We start from the raw sequence: 26,881 nt of genomic DNA, 5'->3' as shown, positions 1-26,881 counted from the left end.
TGTCCAAGGGGGTGGGAAAGATTGGGAACCTCAGGTGGCATGCTCCTGCAACAAGGAAGGGGCTGGCTTACCGATGCTTGGGATGCAGAGCATGGTCCTGGCTGCTGGCAGGAGAGTGTGCTGGAAAGAGGTCACACCAGAGTGGTGAGATGGGGCCCAAAGAAGAAGGGAAGCAGGAGGGGAACAGATCCCCAGGAGGAAGGCACTGCTGAGGCAGGGGATCATGAGGGTCTGGGCTGCACTCAACCACACTGATGGTGCCTTTCCCTGCTATCTATTCTAGGTCTCCTTGGCCAGCTTTGCTGTCTACGTGCTTGTGGATGAGAACAACATCCTGGATGCAGAGAAGGCCTTTACTGCCATCTCCCTTTTCAATGTGCTGCGCTTCCCCATGGCCATGCTGCCCCTGGTCCTCTCTTCCCTGGTGCAGGTCAGCCCTCACATTGGGCATGGGGATCTTATGATACCTCTGCCCAAACCAGCACATGGGGCTCACATGTGTGATGGGCCTTGGATAGCCAGGGGTCAGTGCATGGGATTCTGTGCATAGTGGGGTGAGACAGGACTCACATAAGTGACACAGGGGCTCAGAGGCTGGTGCTGGTGCTCTGTGTGTATGGGGTGCTCTGCTTATGGGGCCATCCTCTTTCTGCCATGGCAGACCAACGTGTCGACTATGAGGCTGGAGCGCTACTTGGGGGGAGAAGACCTGGACACCTCAGCTATCCACCACAGCCCCATTGAAGGCAGGTTACTTCCTGTGGGTCATGGCCTGGACCAGCCTTGTGCTTTCCCAGCCCTGAGAGGTGGCTCTTTTCTGACAGGCAGCACCGTGCGTTTCTCGGAGGCCACCTTTGCCTGGGAGCAGGATGGGGATGCTGCAATAAGAGAGTGAGTGCTCTGTGCTGTGCTGGGGGCAGATGGGTGGGGACTGGGAGTCTGTGTGTTATCTGGGGCTGGCAGTCACCTCTCACAGTGCTGCTAGAAGTGAGTGCTCCAGAGACACCGCTCTGTGCTGGCCCCATGCAGGAGCTGGCAGGTGACCTGGCAGTGCTCATGCCCTCATGTCTTTGCAGTGTCAACCTGGACATCACACCCGGAAGCCTTGTGGCTGTGGTGGGGGCTGTGGGCTCAGGCAAGTCTTCACTGGTGTCAGCCATGCTTGGGGAGATGGAGCATATCAAGGGACACATCAACATCCAGGTGAGAGGAGCAGGCACAGGAGACTGCTTGGGAGCTCAGCGGGGAGACAGCAGGGCAGGACTGGTCATAGAGTGGTGCCTGTGGGCAAGGACAGGCTGCAGGAGGTGGCTGTGCTCAGGCTGGTGCTCTGATGAGGCAGCTCTTCTTGTCTCTATCTTTCCAGGGCTCCCTAGCTTATGTCCCGCAGCAGGCCTGGATCCAGAATGCCACACTGAAAGACAATATACTTTTTGGGTCAGAACTGGATGAAGCCAGGTATCAGCAGGTCATCAAAGCCTGCGCCCTCCTTCCAGACCTGGAACTGCTGCCTGCAGGTGACCAGACAGAGATTGGAGAGAAGGTATCAGCCCTGGGCCCTATGGGTCACCAGAGCACCTGCAGCAGAGGACAGAACCGTCACTCTGTGCCAGCCCAGTGCTCAGAGCTGTTCTTTCCCTTCCAGGGCATTAACCTAAGTGGGGGCCAGAAGCAGCGAGTCAGCCTGGCCCGGGCAGTGTACAGCAATGCAGACATCTATGTCCTGGACGACCCGTTGTCTGCCGTGGATGCTCACGTCGGCAAGTACCTCTTCAAGCATGTGCTGGGGCCAAAAGGGCTGCTGCAAAATAAGGTGAGCACCCCTGCCCTTCCCACCACCCAGCCAGGCAGGGAGGGCGCTGGAATGGTGATGACCATTCAGGAAGCCTGATATTGCTTGCTTGGGAACAGAGGGGTCCTGTGGCTTTCATGTGGAGCTGCAGCAAGCAGGCGAGGCTTCATGGGTCCCCAGAGAGGGGTGCCCTGTGTCCCTATAGCCAGGTGTTGATGAGCAGAGAGGTCCACAAGTAGGGGATGGAGAGCCTGCAAGCCCATGCCTGGGGGCCACAGAGTTCTGTGATGCTCACTACCCTGCAACCACTTTATTGCAGACACGGATCTTGGTAACGCACAGTATCAGTTTCCTGCCCCAGGTTGATAACATCGTGGTGATGGTGGCAGGAGCAGTGTCTGAGCAGGGCTCCTATGGCACCCTGCTTGCAAACAGGGGGGCCTTTGCCCAGTTTCTGAACTTGTATGGCAGACAGGAGAAGGATGCTTCAGAGAAAAACACCACAGGTACTGGGAACACAATGGGGCTGTGTGTGTGTCTTGGGGATATGAAAAACCTGGCTCTATCCAGCTCAGATGCTAGTGCTGGATGCTGTGAACCCTACACAGCTTATAGCAATCTGCAGCACAAGAACTTTCTGCCTATGATTTGCATCCGGGCACTGGGTTGAACAGCCAGCAAAAGACCTGCCTAAATTTTTTACTCCCTTTTTAGTTATGTTTATGGGTCCTATAATCTTATGTAGCAACAGGCTTCATATCTTAGTGATTCTGGGGTGAGAAAGATCCTTTGGTTTATAAACATGCAATTGGATAACAATTCATCTTTATCATGTCCCCCACTGCTATGGGGAGGAGTGGTGTCAGTCAGGTAGATGCTCACCCCAGTTTTCCAGCTGGAGTCTGACTTTTCCCAGTCCATCCCCACAGGATCCACGTCCACTTGCTCAAAGAGATGCTCCTGAATGGGAGTGATAGGACCTTCCAGATCTTGCACCTATTAACAAGCACAAATCTCTGCTTGAGGTCCCACCAGTGGTACTGGGATAAGTTGGCAGCAGGGACTACCTCCATGCAGACCTTTAGCCCTGTGTCCCCTGTCTGTTCTCCCTCCAGCACAATGGATTTCTTCCTCTTGCTGCTGTACTGGACTTGCAGCAGCCCTAGAGGTGTGATGTGTGGTGGTAGGACAGCCTGAGCCTGGGGTGTAGCAGATGTGTAGTGCATGGGATCTGCTCTCTCCTCAGTGCCTAACCCTACCTTCCCTCATCCCTGTGCTTGTAGATATTGCCTTAGCTGGGGATGAAGAGCAGGGTGATGAAGATACTGAGCCTTTGGTGGAAGAGGGCCCTGAGGATGTGGTGACCATGACCCTGAAGCGAGAGGCCAGCATCCATCGGAGGGTGTTCAATCGCAGGTAGGACTTGACCTGAGCTCTCAGCTCTCTCCCCTGCCCCCTGCACTGCTCCCTTGGAAACAAGCATCTGGGGGCTTCCTGGGGAGGTTCCTGCTGGGATGCTCCCTCCATGCTCCTACCACCATCTGGGCTGGGTCAGAAGCATCTGATCTTGCCTTTACTCACATCAGTGTGTCACAGCCTTACCCTACAGTCTTACCTGAAACTCATGCTGCTGGCAGTTCTGCTTTTGGGGATGATGGCTACAATTTCATGGCTAAAAATGCCTCTGGCTTCCCCAAGGCTCAGTCAAAGCTGCCCCATTTAGGACATTATTTCCCAGAGGGCTCTAGCACTCGAGTCCCAATGCAGCATAGGGATGGGCCCACAGGAGAGTGTGACCCATCCAGCACCCTGTGACTAATAGTGCCCATCACCTCCCTGCAGTATTAGTAAAACCAGCACCAGTTCCTGGAAGAAGGCCCAGGAGGAGCCCCCCAAGAAGGTGAAGGGCCAGAAACTGATTGAGAAAGAAGCTGTGGAAACTGGCAAGGTGAGGATGGATGGATGGATGGATGGATGGATGGATGGATGGATGGATGGATGGATGGATGAATGGGTGGATGGGAGTGCTGTGCTGCCCCGGCTCAGTGCTGCAAGACCCAGCTGTGGCTCAGAGAAGCCAGTGCTGTCTGCCTGAGGCTCCACTGCAGTCAAGAGACACCAAAGGATACAGAGTGGTGGGCAAGGCAGTGGAGGGGAGCACCATAGACAGCAAGGCAGGAGTGCCAAGGGTGTGCTGGGTGTCGCTGGCTGTGCAGCTGGGCGTTTGCTGGGCAGCAGTGATGGGCTGAATTGGTCTACAGGTGAAGCTGTCCATGTACCTGCGGTACCTGCGTGCTGTTGGCTTGTGGTATTCTTTCTGGGTTGCCATGGGCTATGTTGGACAGTACGTTGCCTACGTGGGTACTAACCTGTGGCTCAGTGCCTGGACTGATGATGCACAACACTACCTGAATACGACCTATCCCGTGGAGCAGCGAGACCTGCGGATCGGTGTCTTTGGGGTGCTGGGGGTGTCACAAGGTGAGTGTGGGAGCACAGGGGGTCCTGTTGACATCAGCTACAAGGGATATGGCTTGCAAGGCCTGCAGCCAGCAGTGCAGCAAGGAGCAGGGCTGCCAGCATTGTGCTCCTTTGCATGCTGCTGCCTTTCTTCTGGCTTCTGGATGAACTAGAGACAGGTATTAGTCTGAAGCCAGCATAGGTTGTCCTAGGGAGTCTGTGTAGCCCCTTAGGTTTAAGATTACTGTCATCAGTTTGGAGATAGTGCTAGGGCCCAAGGCTTTCCAAAAGGGTTCAGTGTTTTCCCCCTGTGGTGGGACACAGTTACTGGGGCCTCCCAAGAAGATGGGATGAGGGACTATGACAGTGGCTCACTGCAGAGCTGCTGCCTTGCATCTGCTTGATTTGTCCCTTGAGCCAAAGGGTGGCTGAGGCCAGTGTAAGGTCTGAGTTGGTGATGACCATCCTGTGCTCTCCTTGCAGCTCTCTTCCTGCTGTTTGCAACCATCCTGTCTGCCTATGGTGCCACGCGAGCCTCCCGGGTGATGCACCAGCAACTGCTCAGCAACATCCTGCGTGTGCCCATGAGCTTTTATGACACAACTCCAACGGGCCGCATTGTCAATAGGTTTGCCAAGGTAAGAGAACAGCCCCAACAAGGAGAAGCTGTTTGTTCCAGCAGGTCTGCAGAGCATTGGGTGGCAGCTTAAATCTGCTGCTGTTCAGCACTGCTAACAGATGAGCCCAGATCAGGGCCTGGAAGGGCCAGAAAGGTGGATGCGAGCTAACTGCAGTGGGTTGGAACTAGATGATCACAAGAGGGATGCGAAGAAAGTGTGAAGAGGGCCTCAAGTAGGTTACTAAGAGAGGCAGGTGCCTAGAGCTCATGTCCCATAATGAGATGTCCTTCTGGTTATGGACTCTCAATAAATATACTATTGGCTATGTAAATGAAGCTCATAAAAGAGAAAATAAGAAAGGAGGGAGAATACAGACAAGCAGTTTCAAGTGTGCTGCTACTCCACTTCTTCCTTTGGTGACACCTCCTGATTTGGGGGAATAAACTCTCTTGAGAGCAAGCCTATGAACCTGCTGGGTTTACTCTGAGGTGAGAAGTATGTGGTGCCCAGACAGAAGATGGGTGATGACCAGCTGGAGACTTTGGTGTACCTGCATGGACCTGGAGTCAACCCTGTCCCTCTTTCTGCCTTAATGCCTGCTCCTGCATCCTCAATCCAGATGAAGATGCAATTCCCAAAGCTAGTCTGTGCAAAAGGGATTATTATAGAAAGCTTCTCTGTTAAATCAGCCATTCCTAGTTTAAGAGCTGTGGCCCTAACTGGGCTTGTGACCCTAGCACCAATTCAGTGTCATCCACTATTTCTGCAAGTGCCTGGCACTGCGTTGCCACACCAGGTGTGTAGGGACCTGTATGTGTGCGGTTTGGGTTCCTCCCTCTCTCTCAGGTCACTGACTGCTTCTCCACATTTATGTTCCAGGACATCTTCACAATAGATGAGACCATTCCCATGTCCTTCCGCAGCTGGCTCTCCTGTTTAATGGGCATCATTAGCACACTGCTCATCATCACCCTGGCCACCCCGTTCTTCGCTCTCATTATCATCCCCTTGAGTATCTTCTACTATTTCGTGCTGGTGAGTAACTGGGGCTTGAGAGAAGCTTGTGCCCTGCTTAGAGCAGCATCTTGGTCACTGCCAGGCTTTGCGTTGGTAACCGACTTGTGTCCCTCATTTCAGCGCTTCTATATCTCCACATCACGCCAGCTACGGCGTCTGGACTCTGTCACCAGGTCTCCCATCTACTCCCACTTTGGTGAGACAGTATCAGGCCTTTCTGTGATCCGGGCCTATGGACACCAAGCACGGTTCCTGCAGCAAAATGAGGTCACCATGGACATAAACCAGAAAAGTGTTTACTCCTGGATAATCTCAAATAGGTCAGTTTTACCCCTTGGGCCCCTTATTCACAGCCTGCAGCACCTCTGCCCAAGGGCTTCTATGTTCAAAGGGAGGTCCCTGAGAGGCTGCAGTCCTCCCTATTGATCTCGGGGTCTGTGCAGGAACTGGTAGATGCTTTGGGGGTGCAAGGGTTGTACAGCTGGGGCTCCTCTGATACATGGCATTGCCAGCACATGAGGTTACGTGTGAGACATGGACTGACAGATGAACCTGCTTGCAGAACTGGACACAGACCATATGTAGGTGCAGGTACCATGTGTACAGTGCTGGGCTCAGGCCTGGGTGTGCAGAGATGCTGGGGGGGTGCTGGTCTTGCTGGTGGGCCCTCTGTTGGGCACAGGCAGATGCCTCTCCCACCACCCCTCAGCCTCCTCTCCTGCTGCAGGTGGCTGGCCATCCGTCTGGAGTTCGTTGGGAGTCTGGTGGTCTTCTTCTCTGCACTTCTTGCTGTGATCTCAAAGAGCACTTTGGAGGGTGGCATCGTGGGTCTGTCTGTCTCCTCTGCCCTCAATGTGAGTCACTGAGAGCTTCTTCTGATTCCAGGACAGGGCTGTTCTGCAGGATGCTGCCCTGTCTGCAGCTCTGATCCATGGAGAGGCATTAGCTGGGGCGTCCCACCTGGGGAGCTGCTATGGAACCAGGGGAGCACACATCCCAGTGGGAGAGGGATCCATGCTGCTGTGGGAAGGAGCAACATCCTGCTGTGGATCAGAGATGCTGCAGCAAAGCTTTTGAAGGGCTGGGGAGTGGAGAGCTAGGGACCAGGCCAGGGATGCTCATGCCCAGGCTGAGCTGAAGCGTAGAAGTGGTTGTTCCTGGGTGCCTGAGGAACTGAGCTCTGCATCCTCTGGCTCTGCCATGCAGGTGACCCAGACACTGAACTGGCTGGTGCGGACATCTTCCGAGCTGGAGACGAACATTGTGGCTGTGGAGCGGGTACACGAGTACACAAAGGTGAAGAACGAGGTGAGGAGACCAGGGTCCAGGCAAACAGCACCTGCTCGGTGCTACCCAGCACCGCAGTGTGCAGCCCTCCTAACGCTCCCATGTCCCCAGGCTCCATGGGTGACAGAAAAGCGCCCACCCCGTGGCTGGCCCAGCAAAGGGGAGATCCGGTTCGTTGACTACAAAGTTCGGTACCGACCTGAACTGGAGCTGGTTCTTCAGGGCATTACCTGCAACATTGGGAGCACCGAGAAGGTGAGGACTCCTCTGCTTCTGTCCTCACTGCACTCTTTCCAGAGCGGCACTGCATTAGAATTGGTTTTGTTCTCTTGGCTCCAGCCTGTTGGCTGGGGACAGATGGTGATGGGATGTGGCTCCTGGGGACTCAAGCTGCAGGGCAGGGACCAAAGGAGACAGTCTGAAAGATGGCAATTGCAGATGCAGGGCAAGAAGGCCCACCAGACCAACATGGAGAGCATCTGCCTTGGTTCCATCCCTGGCAGCTGGTCTAAATCACTGCTTCCACAGGTCGGGGTCGTGGGCCGGACTGGGGCTGGAAAATCCTCCCTCACCAACTGCCTCTTCCGGCTGCTGGAGGCTGCTGGAGGGATGATCCTCATCGATGAGGTGGATATAGCAACGATTGGCCTCCATGACCTGCGCAAAAACCTCACCATCATCCCCCAGGTGAGCTGCTCCGTCACCTTTCCTTGTCCCACTGGTGCATGGCCCCCCTGAACTCTGTTCCCTGGGCATTGCCCTTAGTGCATCCCTGGGTGCCGCAGTGCCCAAGGACTGTGAACGTGTCATTGCCACCTTCCCTGCTCAGCTGCAGGCAGCAATGGGGGCTGGATGTGGCCAGACTTGGGGCCTGGAGCCATTGCCCTGCTGAACATGGTGCTGTCCCTGGCAGGACCCTGTGCTTTTTACTGGCACTCTGCGGATGAACCTGGACCCCTTTGATCAGCACACAGATGAGGAGGTCTGGAAGGCCCTCGAGCTGGCCCACCTGAAGACATATGTGCAAGACCTTCCCGGGAGGCTGCTCTATGTTGTGAGCGAGGGAGGGGAGAACCTGAGGTGAGCAGATGGCTGGGGGCATGCCCAGCGCCCCTCCCTTGTCTTCGTCCCAGGAACAGCAGCTTCTAGCAGTGACTGCCCAGGGACGAGGACAAAGAACCTTCTGGGGATGAAGGTGGGAGAAAACAGTCCAGGAGCCAGGGCTGTGAGGGAGCCAGCACGTGCCAGCCCCCCGTGGTGGCCCAAAGAGCAAGGCACTGAGGGACGCAGTGATCAGGGTGGCAGATGGTCAGGGGGGGAAGGCTCGGGCAGCGTGGGCAGGCACAGACTGGGGCCAGGGCAGTGTGTGGCAATAGCTTGCAGCAGCCCTGCCGGTGTGCACCTGGTAACTCCTGTTCCCACCTCATCCCAGTGTGGGGCAGAGGCAGCTGGTGTGCCTGGCCCGGGCCCTCCTCCGCAAAGCCAAAATCCTCATCCTGGATGAAGCAACAGCAGCTGTGGATCTGGAAACCGATCATTTAATCCAGACAACGATCCGGAGCGAGTTTGCTGACTGCACTGTCCTTACTATTGCCCACCGCCTCCACACCATCATGGACAGCAACAGGTACTGTGGGACAAGGGGAATGGGGATCTGACTCCTAGGATGGGGGAAGAGGTGGCCAGCAGCAGGAGCAAGGATGCAGCCAGAGGGGCAGGGGTGGATGCAGTGACTGGGGCCACAGTATACAGAGGTTCTAGGAGAGAAAAATAGAGGGATAGGAAGGATGTCCATCCAGTAGTTATGCCTTTGTGGGGAGAAATATTTTGGGGGATCCTTCTTTACAGCAACAGACCCCAATGTTTGTCACATGGAGGAGAGCTGTGCCCTACTCACCTCTGAGCTGAGAGGAGGTGAACCACAGAACGTGGCTGCAGGAGGGGTGAGGGTTGGTGGGTTGTAGTGCTGGTGCCAGCAGTGCTCTCAGCTCGGATCCCAGGAGCTCAGGGCTTCCCATTTTCTGCTGCCAGGGTGATGGTGCTGCAGGCTGGGAGGATTGTGGAATTCGACAGCCCCGAGGAGCTGCTCAGGAAACCAGGCGTGTTCTCCATGATGGCAAAGGACGCCGGCATCACAAACACAGAAACCACCATGCTATAGGTGGAGTGAGAGGTGTGCGGTGTGCACACGTGCAGCTCGCTCCCGCTGGCACTCACCAGACAGGCACCGGGAAGCAGAGAGGGCAGCTTCTCTGGGACAGAGGATGTGGACTCGGGAGCTGTTAATCTTGCTCCCACACCCTGCCTGCTGTGCACACCAGGGGCTGGAGCTGCCTCATTTATTCCAGTGTAGAAGGGAGATGTCTGCCAGGCAAGGAGACCACGACCGCCTGGGGGTCTTTGTTTTTTGTACATCATGCCAGGGGAACCTAGCTGAGAGATGCTTTAGCACCATGGAATGAAACTTAGAGTTTAATCGAAGAGTGGATTTTGTAATTTATTTACTTGTGTAACTGTTTCTAGTCTTACAATTAAAAGTCTGACTTTACAGCATGCTAAACGAGCATTGGTTTGGCTTTAAACTTGACTCATGCTTGAGGGAAGCTGGTCACACAGGCTATGCAGACACACATGGGTGAGGGAGTCCAAACTGAGCAGCACAGCTGTACTCAGGCATGAACCTTAACTACTCTCTGGCAGTGGAGATGCAGAAGCCAGGGCCTGCTTGGATTCCTTACGGCTACAGCTCTCTTTGATTGTAGCACAAATATATACAAGGCAGCCCCTGGGGCTACCCTAACCACTAGTGGTGCAGATTTTGGGCCGTGGCTCCAGACTGCAAACCTGACTGTGGTGCAGGCACATAGATGCTATGCTGACATGCACACACACAAACTGTGGTGGTGTTGACAAACTCTTGACCTTTCTTTGTTCTCGAGCATGAAGGCAAGGAGTTGTTGCACTGGGCTTGGCTGCGGGCATGCAGAGAGCCTGTGCCCTTGTGTGCCCTGCTTCCAGGCTGACAGCAGGGCAAGCCCCTTCACCCCAGCTGATGGTGAGCCACAGAGTGGAGAGGGCAGTGCAATCAGACTTTAATGAGTTTTCCTGTGAGGGTTTCCTAGTACCTGAGCTGGTCCAAACACCTCAAAGAAAGGTGAGATGTTCTTCCTGCATCTGAATGAAAGCCATGGGCTTTGCCCCCCAGCCCAGCAGTGGCTGGGCACTCCTTCCAGCTCCCAACACTCGCACAGGCACTCCTATATACAAGGACAAATCTTTTATTTACAGAGCAGCAGTACAGCAAATACAAACGTTGTCCTAAGAGAAGGAAGCTTCCCTCCTTCAGGGCACGGCAGCAGCAGGTAGGACACACCACCCTGACAAAAGGTACCACATCCCGCATGGGGAAGGCCTTGCCATCCCAGAACATGAGCATGCACCTCCAGTGTCCTGCAGGAAAAGCCCCAAAAAATCAGGCTGAAGGACAGCCTGTACTTTGCCTTCTGCCCTGCCCCAACTCAAAGCAGGAAGGTGGGCTTGTCAGGGCAAAGATGGGTCTTGAGCACTGGAGCTATTGCACTGGCAAGGGAAAATGGCATTCTGGATCTCTGGCTCCCTTGGAAGACAAGAACCTGATGGCTGCTGCTAGCAGCAGAGCTTGGAGAGGCCCGAGACCAAGCATGGGGATAAAGCACTCGCTGGGGTTCTGCTGTGGGGTGTTCAGAGGCTGGGCCCATCCCAGCACTGGAGCTCAACTGCTCCCAGCAAACCACAGAGCTGCTCCCTAGGTGGTGTGTACATGTCCCACTGAAGTTCTGCCCACACAGGTGAGACCAGACTCCTGCTGCTGCCAAGAAGGCACAGGAGCCACCTTCACAAGGGCTGGGATGCTTTTAACACTACTTGGCTACAGATGGACTTCAGAAACTCATCAGCCTTCACAATTTAAACTCGCAGTGGCTCCTCAGCCTTGTTCAAGCCTAATGCCCCCGGGCCATGGCCCAAGCTTTGCTCTCCTGCTCCTGGCTGGCTGGACAGAGGAGGCTCAAACAGCACAGATGAACTCACCCTTGCCCTCACACAAGCTACCTGCCCTGATAGCCCACCCTTCTACCTCCACAGAAGGGAGGTGGCAGCCAGCATGGTGGGGCTCAGGAGTACTGCAGTGATGTAAGGGACATCGCTGGGTGAGCAATGGGGGCTGCAGGGCTGGCCAGCCTCCCTGAGGCTCCTGGCAGTCCCAGCAGGAGCAAGGCATAGGGTGCAAGGTCCTGCCCACCGTCTCACGTGTACTCTGTCTTCCGGATGTAACTAGAGGGCACATAGCCCTGCTTCCCATGCGCCTCGGCCAGCCACCACTCCTGATTGCCTGTGATGTCCTCAAACTGCAGGATCCTGAGTCTCTGGTTAGCTGACACACTCAGCTCGTTGGTGTTTCGGCCTTTGAAAGTGTAGAGAGCATAGTAGACCTGCCAGACAGAGGGAAAGCATTAGCTGGATGGTCATACCACATAGCCTTTCTGTTACATTGCATAGGACATGTAGGCTTTTGTTCCTCTCCCCAAACAGTGACAACCACAGCCCTATCATGGTCTCTGCCAGAACTGTTCCCACTGCCCAGCCCATTTTCACTCTAGTTCTCTGCACCTCAGCTGCTGGGAGAAAATGTCTCATCCTCCACATCAGCCCTTTAGAACAAAGCAGCTTCCACCTCCCACCCTGCTCACTGCCAGGGAGCAGGATGACAGCCCCTGCCCAAGCGAGGAGTCAGCCCTCAGCCTCCCCAGGCAGGCTGGGGTGCTGAGGGCTCACCTGGTTGCCCTCTGACTCGCTGCTCTCCAGCCCAGAGTCTCTGTCCTCCACAGAGGGCGCAGGCCTGAGATGGGATTTGGCCAGGTGCCCATTGCGAGAGTGGGTGCTGTAGCCTGGCTCAGGGCGGCTGTAGCGGCGCTGGGACATCACTGTAGCAGCCTCCAGCGGGGCTGTTCTCTCAGCAGATCCAAGCTGGGATGATGAGGGGGAGTCCACCTCTAAGGAAGGCTGTGGGGACTGGTATGGGTCTGCTGGGGATGGCAAGTCCTGCAGGGGTTTCTGAGTGAAGGTGACAGCCTCCCCGCTGGGGCTGAAGGTCAGCGTAGTGTTGCTCTGGGGAGAGGAGCTGCTGTGCTCTGACTCATTGGAAGAGTGGCTGCCCACAGAGACATCCGACTGGCTGCGGCGTGGGTTGTAGGGCTTCAGAAAGGAGCTGTACACAAAGCCCTTGGTCACTGCAGAGAGGGAGAGGAAGTGAGCTTACACTGAGGTGCAGAGGGACCAGAGGAGGGGACTCACAAAATGGGCAGGGAGTAGCCACATACCCCCATTGTCTATGAGCCAGCGATTCTGGCTGCCCATGGGGTCCTTCTTCTTGATGACACCCACGATGTCTCCTTCCAGTAGTGAGACATCCAGGTCTTGGGCAGCATTGAAATTGCGGTCTGCCTGGAAGAGACTGTCTGGGGGATAGCGGGCCAAGAGGGCAGCTCGGATGTCATCCGACTGCAGGAGGTAGCTGGGCTGCAGAGGAACAAGGCAGGTGTGAGTTGTTGTCCTGGGCTCTGCAAGCTCTGATACAGGGCAGAGGGAACTCACCAAGCCAATAAGGGGCTGCCGCCGGGCAGACTGCCGCTCCATGCTCTTCCTTTCAAAAGGCTTCTTGGGAGCTGCCTGAGTCTCTGGGAAGAAGGTGAAGGCCTGGAGCTGCTGGAGGACTCGACTGTGCTCATCCTGGAAGATGGCAATGAGGTTCCCTTCCCTGCTGGACGCCTTCAGTAACTGGAACCACAGCAGGGTTGGGGGTCAGAACTTACAAAGCACTCAGAGCTGACACTGCAGCAGCAGCTTCCCCTGCAATGGGACGGGTCCCAGAGAGGCTCAGGGACAAGCTGTGTGCAGCTGCGCCCAGAGCACTGTCTGTGCTCCAGAAACCCACCGACAAGAGGGGTCTGAGCTCCTCCAGGGCCAGGCGCACAAAGTCGCAGTGTGCTTCAGCATAGCCCTTCACACAGCTGGCAAACAGCTCCTTGGCGAAGCGCAGGAACTGGGGCAGCTCATCCAGCAGCTGGGCATTGAGGGCCTCGTAGTTGTTACGGGCAGACTGCAGCTCCTCCAGCGTTCGCTTGTCCTTCAGCTTCTCCGCTCTCTCCGTGCAGTTGTGGAAATCAAGGAGCTTATCAAAACGCTTCTGCACCAGCTTGTGGGGCCCTGCAAACATGCTCAGCAGCTGGTTCAGCGGCGAGCTCACCAGCCGCTCTGTCCGCTCTTTCTGGTGGGCAGAGATGCAGACAGCATGTGAGATGAGATGCTCACTCACTGTGTGGTGAACACCAGCAGCTCACCCTCCAGCACAAAACCTTTTCAGCACAGTGTAGGATCTGTCTTCCCAATGGCATCCCCCAGAGCTCCAGAGGTCCCTTCCAATAGGAATTACTCTATAATCTTACGTATATGTGCCAGTATGGGCAACACTAGGGGAAGTACCTGAACCACTCACACAGAGATCTGTTACATTGGAGGGAGGGCTGAAAAAAATGTGTACCTAACAGGCATGCTCAATACACATCATGAACACAGGCACCAAAGCTCGCAGGAAGGGAGCTAGACAGGAGTGCTCACACCTCTAGCATGCTGTGTTACCCTCCCTTGCAGCCTCCCAGGGCAGTCTGCAGAGGGGTGCCCCCAGCACAAGAGAGCACAGCCTCACTCACGAATTTGGAGAAGAGCTGGTCGCTGATGAGCCGATTCACTTTTTGAAACTGGTCCAAGTCTCCACTACTCTTCTCCATGCACAAGTCCCACATGCTCACTGCTGCCAGTGCCTTCATGCAAGCTGACTCCTGCAGCAGGGACACACAGTTAGCACATCCATGCTTGTTGCCCAGAAGAGGTCTCCCAGGGAAGCCCAGACCCTCAGAGACCACCATGTCTGGCAGGGCTGAGGGCAGGAACACTGGCCAGGGGCACTGCAGGTACACACCATGCAGGCAGGAGAGGCAGTGTACTACAAGCCCCACAGGTTAGGCATCATCCCCAGACTGACTCACCCGGACATGCTGCAGGTAGAGGGAAAGGTCCCGGATGAAGGACTTGATCAGTCGCTCCTGCATCCGGAAATTTTTCTCTGTCTCTTCAAAGGCTTCATCCTTCAGCTGTGAGAGAAAACATCTCAAGGGAGGCAACAGAGGACTCCTGCACATCCCAGAGTGCAAGATGTGGGAACTCTTGCCCACAAGCTGGACAGCAGATGGGTGGTTCAGACCCTAAGCTCATTCTGCCTTGCTGGCCTGGATCAGAGCTGCTCACTGGGGAAGGGGCGTGGGGGGACAGCAGATGCCACTGCAGAAGCACTACAGGGTGTAAGTACACCTGGCAGCCAATACACGTTACCTGGGGCGCAAAGCCTGTGAGATGCTTGAGGTGGCTGCTCACACGGTTGGATTTCTTGATAATAGAGTGGAAGTTGAGCTTGGAGATCTTCTCCATGAGGCTATCCTCATCACCTTTCCGGTACTTTAGAACTGAAGAGATTGATGTAGAAAACAGAATCCTTGTCAGCACAACATCACCAACAATGGCCTTGCTGGCTTTCCCCTTCTCTACCTAAGCCTCTGCAGTCCCAAATACTCCCACAGAATCAAGAATGGTTTGGGTTGGACGTCACCTTAAAGCTCATCTAGTTCCAACCCCTCTGCCATGGGCAGGGACACCTTCTACTAGATGAGACTGCTCAAAGCCCATCCAACCAGGCCTTGAACACTGCCAAGGATGAGGCAGCCTCAACTTCTCTGGGCAACATGTGCCAGGGTCTCACCACCCTCATAGTGAGGAATTTCTTCGTAGTATCTACCCTCTGCCAGTTTAAAGTTGTTACCCCATGTCTATCACTACATGCCTTTGTAAAATACCATATTGTTGTGTGCCATACATCATCTTGAAATCCAGCACTGTACCACCCATAATCCTTTACTTGGTTCTAGATACACCCTACAATTTGTAGGCCCACCATTCAAACTCTTCCATAGGATTATGAATAGCACTAGCATATGGCGACATAGGAGATGGAGTATAATAAGCACTGGACCTACAGAAGGCATTTATATTGCTTCTTTAGCAAATATGAGCAATCATTACAGGCAGCCTATATCATCTCAGCTTCAGGAGGGCTATGCAGAAAGAGTACAGTATAAGACTTGCATGAGTCAGGGGCTTCCAAGGGAAAACAGGGAAGGTGGCTGGCAGGTCAAAGGGAATGATTTTCCTCCTGTTGTCCCAGGGGAGCTGCACCTGGGAACCGTGTCCAATTTTGGTGACCCCAGGTCAAGAGAGATGTGGGAGAACCAGAGCTCCTGACCCACAAGGAGAGCTCAGGACCCACAAGCAGAGCTGGGGGAGCCAGGTGGGCTCAGCCTGGCTGGGAGGAGGTGCAGGGGATCTGCTCACAGCCTGCAGCTACTTGAAGGTGCTGGGGCCAAGCTCCTTTGAGTAGCGCCAGGCAACACAGAGGGCAGCAACCACAGATGGCAGCTTGCGAGCTTCAGGGTAAATCAGGGAGCACAGCTTCACTGTGAAGGTGATGCATCCCTGGCACAGGACAGCAGAAAGGCTGTGAAATCTCCATCCTTGGGGATCAGTGAGAATCAGCTGGAAGGAGCAATATCTGGTCAGAGCCAACACTGGCGAAAATCCTTCTCCAAGCAGGAAGTGGGACAGGAGACCCAGAGGGCTCTTGCAGGCAGCACCTCTGTGATTCTGTCCTGTTTATAGGTATACCTTCAAACTTAAATCTCCACATTTCAGTAACAGAGACTACCCTAGCTGATTAATTCTCTGTGGTGTTTAAAATTGAGTTTTAGAACTTCAAATATTTATTCTTTTGTCTTAAAATTATTTTCATGTAATAGCCACCTAGTCAGCAGCTGCATACATTTCATATCTCTATCACAACAAACAGCTAAAGTTGGATGCATACTGCCTTACTTTAAGTATTATGCTCAGATTGCTTGGATGCAGCTCTTCTACTGCCTTCTGTGACGGCACAGACCTTGGGAGCAGATTCCCACCACAACTGTGATTGCCAGCTAAGTCTCAGGAGCTCACAGAAGCCAGTCTCAGTGCACCCACTCCTGTCTCTCCCCAGCACTACCCAGCTGCTCACCCAGGTCCTTCCTGCGCTTGTATTCATTGATGTTAACATTGATTTCTTTGACAGCAAGGACAGCAGCTGTCAGCGGTGCCTTGTCAGGGTGAGCCTCGGGGGTGGCACTCAGCAGCTCCATCAGCAGCAGCGGGTACCGCATCACCCTTTGCACTGGCTTGATGAGGAAGGAGCCCAGGTTAATGTAGTTTGTGCAGCCCCTGGGAAGTTGGGACAAAGCAGATGCACCAGGTTACAGTCCAGCTCTGCCACACCAGTTCTGCCCCCTCAAATCAGTGCCAGCCAGACCCAGAACACCAATGCCTCTAAACCCACCCTAAGTCATGCCACTCTCATATCCAAGCTCACTGCACTCCTGAACTCCTGGTGCTCCGAGATCAACCCCAGGATTCCAGACCGCACTCACAGCAAATGACCCTTCCCAGCCAGGATCCAGTCCATCACCAGAGCCACTGTGAAATCCCACACAAGCACAGCTTCACACTTAGCAGCACACCACTTGCTTCAGACCATCTGACCATCCAACTGCCCAGATCTGTTCCCCTGTACAGAACAGACTGAATGCGCTCAGAGCTGCAGTCAGTGCAGGGCTTTCCTGGGTCCCTGGGGCTGATGCCAAAACCTGCGTCCTGATCGAGACCTCCCCATACCTCATCACCTGTGCTGCCTGCCTGTGTAGCCCACTCACTGCCTCTGCTGCAAACATGCTACAGACACCCCATTCCTCCCAGACATGCCTTCACAAAGCACTGTTAGAGCCCCCAAACATGCACCCAGCTGGTGGCAGGAGGTTAGTTACAAGGGAGCAGCCAGGCCAGGCCAGACAGACAAGCAAGGACTAACAGGAAGAGTGCACTTACCACTCACTGTACAGGCTCCTGCCGGCCCATAGAGTGCCAAAAAGCAAAGAAAAGCAATGGGTTAATGGGGCGGCAGGCGTGCAATCCCACAGCCAGTGCCTTCGCCCCATCCCATAATGATACCACCAGGGCAGTGGGCAGCCGTGTCCCCCCAGAGCAGCTGCCAGCATGCCAGCTCCTGGGGCATAAACCCCCACAAGCAGGACCCCTGGCAGTCACTGAACCAGGCAAAGCGGTTCCTTCTTCATCAGGCACGGTGGGGCACAGCTTGGGAACAGAAGCCCTCAATCCAGGATATGCCACCTTCTCTGTACGTTGGTGGCCTCTGCTCAGAGTTTAAGTAGACCTACAGGTGTCCCAACATCTGCGCGTTGGGGCAGAGCCATCTGAACCTGGAGTCTGGTAAACTATGCAGTGACACAGCCAGCCCCCCTCCAATCACCACCTGAACTGTCCAAGAACTGCTGGCAGAGGGGCAGGGATGCTGGAGACTGACCCCCCTACCCCAGGCCTGGTGGCTGCCACAGCCAGAGGCTCCAACCTGAGGCTATCCAGCAGGTCCAGGAGTAGTTTCTGCATCTTCTCATCCTTCTCATAGGTTTCCAGCAGTGCAATGGCTTCATCGTGGTTCTGGCAATACACCCTGTAGACACTTTCCAGCTCTGCACGCTGTGCCAGGAACACTGGCCCTGCAAACAGCAGCAAAGCAGGACTTTAGGGTCTCCTGGTCCCCAGCTACCTTGAACTGTGGCATGATTCATGGTGAGAAGCCCAGCATCCCCATTCCTCCACACACACAGCTCAAAAAGACAATCCACTAGAGCACCCAGGATGCCTCCTTATTACCCACTAGCACATAAAGGTCTCCCATGAGTAAGAAGTGGGAACACTGGTCACTGGAGCCACACAGAGAACAAAGGCACAAGCTGCCCAAGGCCTGAGTGGCAAAAGATGGCAGCATAGGAGTGAGGAATGAGGCTCACTTCAGGGCAAGGGGCCACAGAGAGGGCCACAGGCACTGTTTCTCAGCATAGCCACCCATGGGGCAACACAGATCTCCATGGCTTTGCTGCTGGACTGACAGGGACCAGCAGGGAGGAAGTCCAGCCTCAGTGATCCTTTCCCACCATTTAAACCATTCTGCTCTGCCACTAGCCAAAGCCCATCCCAGCCTACTGAGGAAAGGTAACAGCAGATTTCATACCGATGGCATCTGAAGCCTCCAAGGTGGACAACAGCTGCTTGGAGAAGCTAATTACCACGTGGATGTTTCCAAAAAGACCCTCAAAGTCTATGTTCTGTATCTGGGGAATGGGAAGAGAGATGGGGCAATATGTCTCAGTCAGACCCAGCAGCTCCCCCACCGCCTTGCAACCCATCAGTCCTCAGCTTCATAGCAGCCCCTTGGTGTGACCTTCTCCCATCACAGTGACTTCTGTACTCACCCCCCTGCCTCCCAGTGCACTGAAATTCACATTCTTTATGTGTCCTATCACAGTGTCCCCTCTTTCCCACTGATTTCATCACTGCCCCTGTTCACCTGTTATTCTCCCTGTCCTCCCGCCCACTCTGTTCCCATACCAAGAACCCATCTCTCTCCTGACAAAGAACATAACCTAGAAACCAAATGAAGAACATTTCCTGGCCCGGGAAATGAACCTGTGGTACTTGCTACTAGGTCTCTTGCTCTCAGCAACAGCAAGAGCTCAGCATGATCCCAAAACATATGGGCTATTGCTATGAATGCAGGGAGCAGTGAGAACCAGCCTACTCCCCTGAGCATGACTGCATTTCCTCTATGAAGTCCCATGCTGCTGCTTGTGTGCCTCTAAGCACAAAGCAGACTCGGTATCCTCACCTCTTCCCACCAGTGCTGCCCCCCTGCTCCTACCTGTGCCTGCTGCAGGGGCACCATGATCCTCTCCACGCACATCTCCAGGTCTCTGATATAGTCCCGCTCTGTCTGGAGCAGTTCCTCAATAACTTTGGACCTCTTCTCTAGCATCCTTTGCTCGGGGCTCTCGGTGGCAGCTGAGGATGTTTCCAGGGATGGTGTCTGGGAGGACAGGAGAGTCATCTCTGCAAGACAGACAAGCAAAATCAACATCTTCCAGCAAAGACAGAGGGATAGGAAACAACTGTACCCTATGCAACCTATGAGACTGCCAAACAGGCCTGTTACAGAGAGCAAAACTGTCCATCCAACGCCCTTTCCAGAGGCCGTTCCTGGCACTCCCAGGCCAGGGCAGCAGGGAGCCCTCGTCTGTTCCCACAGCACGAGTAACGCTGGCAGCAGGCACCAATCAGCACAAACCTGCTGCAGACCGTCCCCGTGGTGCCAGCCGTGGGCAGACCCCTCTGCTACTCCTGCTCTCGACTCTGTCTCCCCAGTAAGCTCCACGGGGCTAAGCAGATCAGTCCCCGCTTCTCCCTCCTCCCAGCCAGGCAATGGCGGCGCCCCCCACCCCTCAGGCTGGGAACAGGGTCTCCATTCTCCAGCGCCGGGGCATTTCCATGTGAATGGCCGAGGAAAGCCTCGGGCACCCACAGTGCTGCTGCCGGCGGCAAAGCCTGGAGCTGGACCGCAGCCACGGCGCCGCGGCGGCCGGGGCCGGCCAGGGCGAAGGCTGCTTCGGGCGGCCTAGGGGCCCGGCAAGGCAGGGGCGCGGCAAGGCGGGGGCCCGGCGTGCCGGGTGCACCCCACGGGCGTTCCCGCTGCTGTGGCGGGTGGCCCCGGGGCGGGGAGACCCCAGAGCCCCTTCACAACCCAGGGACCTGCTCTGTGCCCGGGCGCCCGTCCCCTCCCAGCCACCCTGCCCCGGTGCTGGGGCCTGAGCACCAGCGGCGCGCAGGCAGCTCCCACCCTCCATGTCCCTTTCCCAGCCGGAATCCCTCCTGGTTTTCCGTCCCACCTGCGGCTCCCCAGCCGGCCCAGCCCTCTCCAGTTTTCATTGAGACATTTTATCCCCCTGCGGATTCCTGGGCCCCAGCCACTTTCTACCTGCTTTACATGCGCCCTCTGCCCGAAACCACAGCAACCGGACGTCCCTTCCCCCAAAACCCAGGAGGGCTCCCCTCCAGCACCTCCGTGGGACACCGCTCTGAGGCAGGCTCTGGTCCAGAAACACTCAGATCTCCCGTTTTATGGCTGCTTTCAGAACTGGGGCCCATGGGGTCCCTCAGCCCCTTGCAGCACCCCACCTTGCCGCAGATACCTGATTTAAGGCCTGATTTGACGAATGCTCCCCCACTCCAGCACCTCCCACACATCCCCGGCTGCTCACTCTCGATGGGATTTTATCAGAGCTGCAGACATGCCCCAGAGCAGACATCTGTACAAAGATTTCAGCAGGACTCGCAATTAGAGATCTTCACCTCCCTGACCCCTCCAGTTACAGCCCCAAGCAACAGCATCACAGCCTGGGGGATTCCTAGCAGGGCTTGAGACTTATCCTGGTACCCTGGCACCCACTGTGCACAGCCCCAAGAGATCCCCATGCTCCCAGCCGCTTCTGCCCAGGTGCTGGGCAGGCCCTGCCCAGGATGGGGTATTGCTGCTGTGGCCTAAGCATCCTGCCTGCTGCTGGGGTTTTACACACTGAAACGACCCAGCAAAGGAAAGAAACATGGCTGAGATGAGACACAGCCTGTGTCAGCCCTTCCCGTTGCAGAGCAGCAGCGACAAACAGAAACCAGCAGTATCGGCATCAAACAGCAAATTCTCACAGCTACACAGGCTGAGGATGAACCGCTGTGCCCCTTGCAGAGGTAGCAACTTCAAAATCAGACCTAAACCCACCCACTAAACACAGTAAGTGGGAAAGCCAGTTGAAACCCTGCTCAGAAGATGCCCTCCATGTGGGAGGGAAGACAGCTGTCTTTCTAAGAAGGCGTCTCTGCTGCCCTGCCTTGAAATCAAGCCTGGGGAGAGCCAAAAGGGCTCCATGGAGGAGGATATAGTGTCACAAAATTACATTTTACATTTAGCAAGCAATTACTGGAAAGAGCAGGCTTCACTGATTCCTACTGGCAAGCATCCTTGAAACTACCCCATCAGAGCCAACCTGCACAAGCGAAAAGGCTGTCTTGGCTCCCCGCCAGGTAAGTCCCCGATGATGAACTTTATCAATTCAACTGCAGTGGAAGTCCATGAGGAGTGCCTGGAGCTAGGTTTAACATCTGCTGTTTGCATTTCCACTGCAAAGCACCAGTATCAGACCAGGCCCTGCCATGCACGGTCCTCCACAAACACCCAACAGGGATATCCTGCCTGAGACATCACTTAAAGCCTGAACAGGACATGAGACAGGAGAATGCACAGGAGGGACAAAAAACCACCAAGACAATATAGTCAGGAGGCCTCTGCAGTTCAGAGTCTAGAAAGTGACAACAAATGAGTTATTTTAAAGAAGGATATATATGTTTTTAAGGAGTGGCGTTTGTTTTTCAAGAGAGCAAGCTCCAATAGGAAGGTAACCTGGAAGGAGCTGGAAGGTATTAATCTGCAATGCAAACAGTGTGTGAAACCCAGAGGAGGTGGGTGGGTGGGTGAGCTGATACTGCATGGGGTGGCCTGAGAAGAATCTTGAAAATGAAGACCAGCCAGAACAACAACCAGAAATTATCCATGCAGCAGCATTTGGGAAGACAAATGGAAAAGATTACATTTGTGTTGGTCAAAGAATAGGATTTTGCATTTACCCCCAGGCAAAATGCCACCAACTTAAGCCCATACAGGACATCTCTATACCACCAAACAACCCTACTGTACTCCCAGCTTTAGCCATAGCTAACTGCAGCCACACAACGTGTCTGGCTCCTGCTCACCAAAACAAAGCTGGGGATGTCCAGCGCCGCTGGCAAACACAACAGCTCCCTATGCTCTGCCAAGCAAGTAAATCTAGGTCAGGTCCTTTCAGAGTGCCCTAAGGCAAGGATTCACATTTGTGAGATTGCCAGCTCCCTGACACCCTTCCTCTGCAAGTCTCAAATCATTGCCTGTGGGAGGGAAATTAAACATATCCCTGCACAGGTTTTAAGCCCAGAGCAGTCATCAGCTCAGCTTGCTGACCTAATATGATGCGAGCCACCTGTTCTACCCACTTACTTACACCATATCAGTATCTGCATTATCTTCAAAACTCATGCAAATTCATTCTCCTCTGGCCTTCTTGCTCTTTCTGAATATTCCAAGATTCGTTTAAAAACAAGGCTAGGCTGCAGCCAAGTCGCTTGCTGTTTATCACTAGTCCAGCATTCTGCTTCAGCAATGAATGAGTTCAAAAGGTGTCCTGCTCCATTCTAAACACTTGGCGTTCACAAAATTAAAATTCAGAATTTCTTTTTAATATTTGGCTCTTCTATCTGACCAACATGTACAATACTTAGGATTTGTTTCTGATTCTCTAAAACCTCTCACTTTTTGTATTTCGTACTATCTCTGTCGATTGCCGTCAAGTTATTTTTCTCCTGTTCATCACACATTCCTGTCTAACAGCAGCTTTCCCTAAATGAGGTTTACAAAACATTTAACTAAACCCACCCATTTCAGAGCTGTGGGGTTTGGTCACCTAGTAATTTTTCTTAAAAACATTTTATTTCACTGATTTTCTATTTAAATGTTACCTTTCAAACTGAGTCATCATGCCCATCAACTCTGAAGGCATGGACACAGCTGGACCAGTCTTTGTTAGCCTGCAGGAATCCGACTGGTTATTTCTAATGAAGCCACCAAATTCCATTCTAGTGACAAATTCGTGTTTACCCATGACACAGATGCTAAAGGGGCATTCAGAAATGCATTTCCAAAACCAATGTTCTCAATCAGGACTTTCATAGACTCAAATTTTGTTCTCTTGTAGGCTGTGCGAGCTCTGCAATCTGCCCCTCTGAATTAAAACTTCTAACAACATTATTTTCTCTATCCCCTTTGGTGAATCGGTGGGGAGTCCTTGGCTCTCTGGATTGGTTCAATGGTCTGTGACAGCCTCCCAGGAGCACCTGCTCTTGAGTTTTGCTAGTTCACCTGCTGACACATGGGAAACCCAAAACCAACTCGTAACCCAGCCCCTGGCAGTGAGGTGTCAAGCTGGAGCACACTTCCACTGCTGCCCTTGCCTTGGAGGCTGTGATTACTATTGCAATCACACAGCTCATGCTGCTTATCTGAGATATGCCACTGTCACCGACTTTCTTCCAATTAATGAAAACATTCTTATACCCAACTGCCTAGTGGGAGCACACACACAGTTACAGGTTTTATCCCTGACCCACTCTGGAAGTAAAGTTGACCCATGAAGACCAGATCCAACAGGATGTGACCATCATGCAGACTAGGGGGCTCACCCAAACAGCTGCATAGTCCCCCAACTCCTCCTTGCGAGGGCTCATCCTCCAGCATCTCCCGTGCCATAGCGCAACCTTGCAGGGTGCCCAGGCTCCTAACGCCATCTGAAGAGGGATGTGCAGCCCATCAGCACTGAGGACAACCCCTCGAACCAACTCGGTAAGCAGGAATGTCCAATGGGAGCTGCATCCACCCAAGAGGCAAGCCCAGCCCCAGGATCACAGCTCAGCAGAGTCAAGCAGTGACTCAGGACAAAACAAACCAGCTGCAAATATTTGAAGTATGTGGACGCCTGGAGGGGAGGAGCCACTGCCTAACACAAGAGAGGGGATGAAACTAAGGCGGGGAATAATTAATCTGAGCGAAAGGCTAAACTCCCTGCCAGGAGCAGGATCTGGCTGGGGTGAAAACTCTCACTCCAGACACTGGTAACACGCCTGTAACGGGATATATCCACTGTTCTGAAAGGGCAGACTGGATATATTCAGTGTCTCTGTGCTCCTTAGGAGGAAGTGGGGAGTGTGGCAGAGAGGTGCCATGGGAAAAGATGACTTCATCCCACAGCAAATATAAATAAATGAATGAATATAGAAAACTAGGTAACAGACAACAGGCACACCAGGAACTCTGAAGTACAGAAAAGTGAGACGATAAAGATATCAAGAAAATTCCATGGATGGTAAAATTAGGAATTCAGTTTTAATTTTTAAATGAGGAAATAAAATACTACTTTGTAACAGACTTTACTTCCAACCAGGGCATAAGAAACCCTTTCAATGATACAATCCCAGCAGTAAGCAGAGAGAGTAAAATTTTCTGTAAGTTTGGCAAATAAGCCAGAATTATACAATAATTATTCTGTTTCTTTCTGTCTAAAAATCAAAAATAAGACCTTGCTAACTGTAACCTGAAAAGCCATTGCCAGCAGAGAATATCCAGAAAAGAGAGCATTCTTAATCAGGTTCTACAGGGACTGTATTTAGAGTTGATCCTATTTTTCAAGTGAATAGAAAATCACTTCCATCATGTAAAGAACTGAACATCAGTTCAACAGGATCGCACATAGAGATGAGCCATATGAGTCACTGAGTGACCTAAGCTATCCTGAATAAAATGGAATTACTCAGACGAAGTAGGTTTAATGCAGACAAATGCATCAATGTGTTAATGGGAACAAGAAATGCAGCCACATGCAGGACTGTATTCTGGGGTAATGCTTCTGCTTGATTGGCCAAAACTCAGCAGGAGCTGCCTGAGCACGGCAGAGGCAGACTGGGGTTCTGACAAGGGCACAGGAGCGCAGCACAGTAACCCTCTGAGCAAGCCAGTGCTGACACCCACCCAGAATGCCTCACACAGCTCTGAAGTCCACTGTTTTAAAAGAGTCTAAAGGAAAAATGTGCAAGCATCAGGAAGAATAAACACTAGGTCTTCCTGTGAGTCTTTACCATGAGTATTTTAAGACTCTATCACTACAAAGAACTGACGACTGAAAAATTACTTAATTACAGTACCTGCCAGAGAAGAATACCCATCAACTAAAAAGATCTAATTTAGCAGAAAAAGGTTGGTGTGCAGAGCTGAAATGCAACACATTAGCATCCAAACCTGTAAAAGTGATGGTGACTAAGCAGCAAAGCTATGCCAGGTGGGTTCTCCTTCTGTTGATGTGGCAGGCAGACACATCTGAGTCTCACCCAAGAAGAGATGCTCCAACCAAGCAGCTGTCACCAGGCTGCACCACAAAGAAATCTATGAGAAGTGCAATAACCCTGCTTACAGAAATGATCACCCCAAGTTAGCTCTACCAGGGCTTTCAAGTCCTAAATTCTGTTAGCCGACAGACAGGAGAAGGAACCTGGGAGAGAAGTAGACAGCATTAGCAAAAGGTGCCTGTAGCACACACAGAGGGTAAAACAGAGCCGACTTTTTCCTACCAGCAAGGCAGGACGATGTCTGCTGCCAAGTGTGATGGAAGGGCTTTTGGGGAGGCTGCCCAGGTACTGGCAAGGTCTTACATTGAGACAGCCACAGCACCAAAGCATATCTGCCAAGGAGGACTCTTCCTGGTGTAGCACAGTGACCCCCAAGGCAGGAGGAGAAACAGACCAGGAAACTGCATCCAGAGAAGTGGGTCACAGGACAGACAGACAGTGTTCCAAATAACCTACAGCCTCCCTCCCTCCTTCCTGCTGCAAAACATGGGCCCTGACGGTGACGGCATCCTGCCCGGCACATCCCACAGCCACTCTGGTGCCCTGATGCATACAGCATCTCATTTAACATAAGAGGAGCAAAATCTCTTGCTTGGCATCACGGTCTGTTCCCCCAGCTCTTGCAAAAGCTGGCCAGGCCAGCACTGCTCCAGCCTCCTAAGGCTCTGTGGGCCCTTCCCCTCTCTGTTCTGCTCCTGGCTCCTCCTAACTTCTCCACTGCCCTTTGGACATCCTGGCACTGCAAAGCTTCTCCCCTCACCCTGGGGACACAGCTGAGCAAAGTCCCACCCCACCAGGGTGGCTGAGAGTGCAGAAATGCAGCCGGAGGAGCCTGTTTAAATACCTCCAGAGGATAGATTTCATGCACAGCCTTCAGCTCTGCCATCTCTGACTGTTGCACTGCAGTGCTCTTTTCCTCTATGTTTCAATCCCCCTCCATGAAGAGCTCACAAGACAGATGCTGGCAGAAGGGGTACTGCAGCAAACAGGTTTTCAGACTCATGGCAGCCCAGCAGACACGGCAGTCCACCAAACGGGCTCCAACCAGACCCTACCACCAGACCCTACAACCTTGCCGTCCCTTCCCCAACACACACTAATATTCTTGCAACAAGCCAAGCTCCACAAAGCTGTCTGCAGCCAACTTTGCTCCAGCCACAGCATCAACGGAATGATTTTGCCTGTGCCAGGACAGCCTGAGCCCTCCAGCTCTGATATGGGACTAGCTCCAGGATGCCAGCTGGTGGGACTGGAGACCCAGGGATGGTTCAGGAACCCAGGACACAGGGCATGCAACTGGTGCAGCCCAGGTAAGGGACCGCTGTGGTACTGAGGTACTGGCAATGCTGGAGATACCTCAAAGTCCTGCCCATGTATAATTATGCAACTACAAGTACATGCCCTCTGCATATGCCTGAGTGCTACAACAACTTTGTCTATTTCCTCCTTTGTATCACCATACTCACCCTCTGGAGGGTCAGGAAAAGATTCCTACACACAGAATCTGCCCACAGTGGGTTATAAAGGTAAAACAGGCAGTGGGAATAACCCCAGCAGCTCACCCTTTCCCCCATGAAGAACTTCCTCAGAA

The 26,881-nt window shown here is 53.5% G+C and overlaps 2 protein-coding genes across 10 annotated transcripts in view; one reads left to right on the top strand and one right to left on the bottom strand.

Moving 5' to 3' along the window:
• ABCC2 (ATP binding cassette subfamily C member 2) overlaps nucleotides 1–9,736 on the top strand; it is a 125,729-nt gene extending 115,993 nt beyond the window's left edge. For all 3 annotated transcript variants that reach the window (XM_062610405.1, XM_062610406.1, XM_062610404.1), the window contains 20 exons: nucleotides 284–430; nucleotides 662–750; nucleotides 829–891; nucleotides 1,077–1,203; nucleotides 1,367–1,543; nucleotides 1,646–1,813; nucleotides 2,112–2,298; nucleotides 3,076–3,208; nucleotides 3,635–3,740; nucleotides 4,054–4,273; nucleotides 4,736–4,890; nucleotides 5,752–5,907; nucleotides 6,010–6,209; nucleotides 6,617–6,743; nucleotides 7,096–7,197; nucleotides 7,288–7,431; nucleotides 7,705–7,863; nucleotides 8,090–8,256; nucleotides 8,609–8,803; nucleotides 9,208–9,736. In XM_062610405.1, coding sequence (XP_062466389.1) covers nucleotides 284–430; nucleotides 662–750; nucleotides 829–891; nucleotides 1,077–1,203; nucleotides 1,367–1,543; nucleotides 1,646–1,813; nucleotides 2,112–2,298; nucleotides 3,076–3,208; nucleotides 3,635–3,740; nucleotides 4,054–4,273; nucleotides 4,736–4,890; nucleotides 5,752–5,907; nucleotides 6,010–6,209; nucleotides 6,617–6,743; nucleotides 7,096–7,197; nucleotides 7,288–7,431; nucleotides 7,705–7,863; nucleotides 8,090–8,256; nucleotides 8,609–8,803; nucleotides 9,208–9,337 — 2,952 coding nt within the window. In that variant the 3' untranslated portion in view covers nucleotides 9,338–9,736. The remainder of the gene's footprint in view (nucleotides 1–283; nucleotides 431–661; nucleotides 751–828; nucleotides 892–1,076; nucleotides 1,204–1,366; nucleotides 1,544–1,645; nucleotides 1,814–2,111; nucleotides 2,299–3,075; nucleotides 3,209–3,634; nucleotides 3,741–4,053; nucleotides 4,274–4,735; nucleotides 4,891–5,751; nucleotides 5,908–6,009; nucleotides 6,210–6,616; nucleotides 6,744–7,095; nucleotides 7,198–7,287; nucleotides 7,432–7,704; nucleotides 7,864–8,089; nucleotides 8,257–8,608; nucleotides 8,804–9,207) is intronic.
• Nucleotides 9,737–10,436: 700 nt separating this feature from the next.
• Nucleotides 10,437–26,881, bottom strand: part of DNMBP (dynamin binding protein) — a 34,597-nt gene continuing 18,152 nt past the window's right edge. For 4 of the 7 annotated variants that reach the window (XM_062610396.1, XM_062610397.1, XM_062610395.1 and 1 more), the window contains 12 exons: nucleotides 19,121–19,308; nucleotides 18,434–18,533; nucleotides 17,771–17,918; nucleotides 17,230–17,247; nucleotides 16,370–16,569; nucleotides 14,602–14,732; nucleotides 14,259–14,363; nucleotides 13,923–14,051; nucleotides 13,148–13,480; nucleotides 12,534–12,990; nucleotides 11,989–12,443; nucleotides 10,437–11,645 (listed from right to left, as the gene is read on the bottom strand). In XM_062610396.1, the coding sequence (XP_062466380.1) occupies nucleotides 11,460–11,645; nucleotides 11,989–12,443; nucleotides 12,534–12,990; nucleotides 13,148–13,480; nucleotides 13,923–14,051; nucleotides 14,259–14,363; nucleotides 14,602–14,732; nucleotides 16,370–16,569; nucleotides 17,230–17,247; nucleotides 17,771–17,918; nucleotides 18,434–18,533; nucleotides 19,121–19,308 (2,450 nt within the window). In that variant the 3' untranslated portion in view covers nucleotides 10,437–11,459. The remainder of the gene's footprint in view (nucleotides 11,646–11,988; nucleotides 12,444–12,533; nucleotides 12,991–13,147; nucleotides 13,481–13,922; nucleotides 14,052–14,258; nucleotides 14,364–14,601; nucleotides 14,733–16,369; nucleotides 16,570–17,229; nucleotides 17,248–17,770; nucleotides 17,919–18,433; nucleotides 18,534–19,120; nucleotides 19,309–26,881) is intronic. The other 3 variants (XM_062610399.1, XM_062610400.1, XM_062610398.1) reach the window with 2 other exon arrangements.

Source organism: Pezoporus occidentalis, unplaced genomic scaffold, assembly GCF_034315485.1.
Source record: "Pezoporus occidentalis ecotype Australia unplaced genomic scaffold, CSIRO_AGI_Poc_V1 ctg147, whole genome shotgun sequence".
Taxonomy (NCBI): domain Eukaryota; kingdom Metazoa; phylum Chordata; class Aves; order Psittaciformes; family Psittacidae; genus Pezoporus; species Pezoporus occidentalis.
The sequence above is the reverse complement of the archived record's forward strand: the minus strand, read 5'-3'. Positions and strand labels throughout refer to the sequence as shown.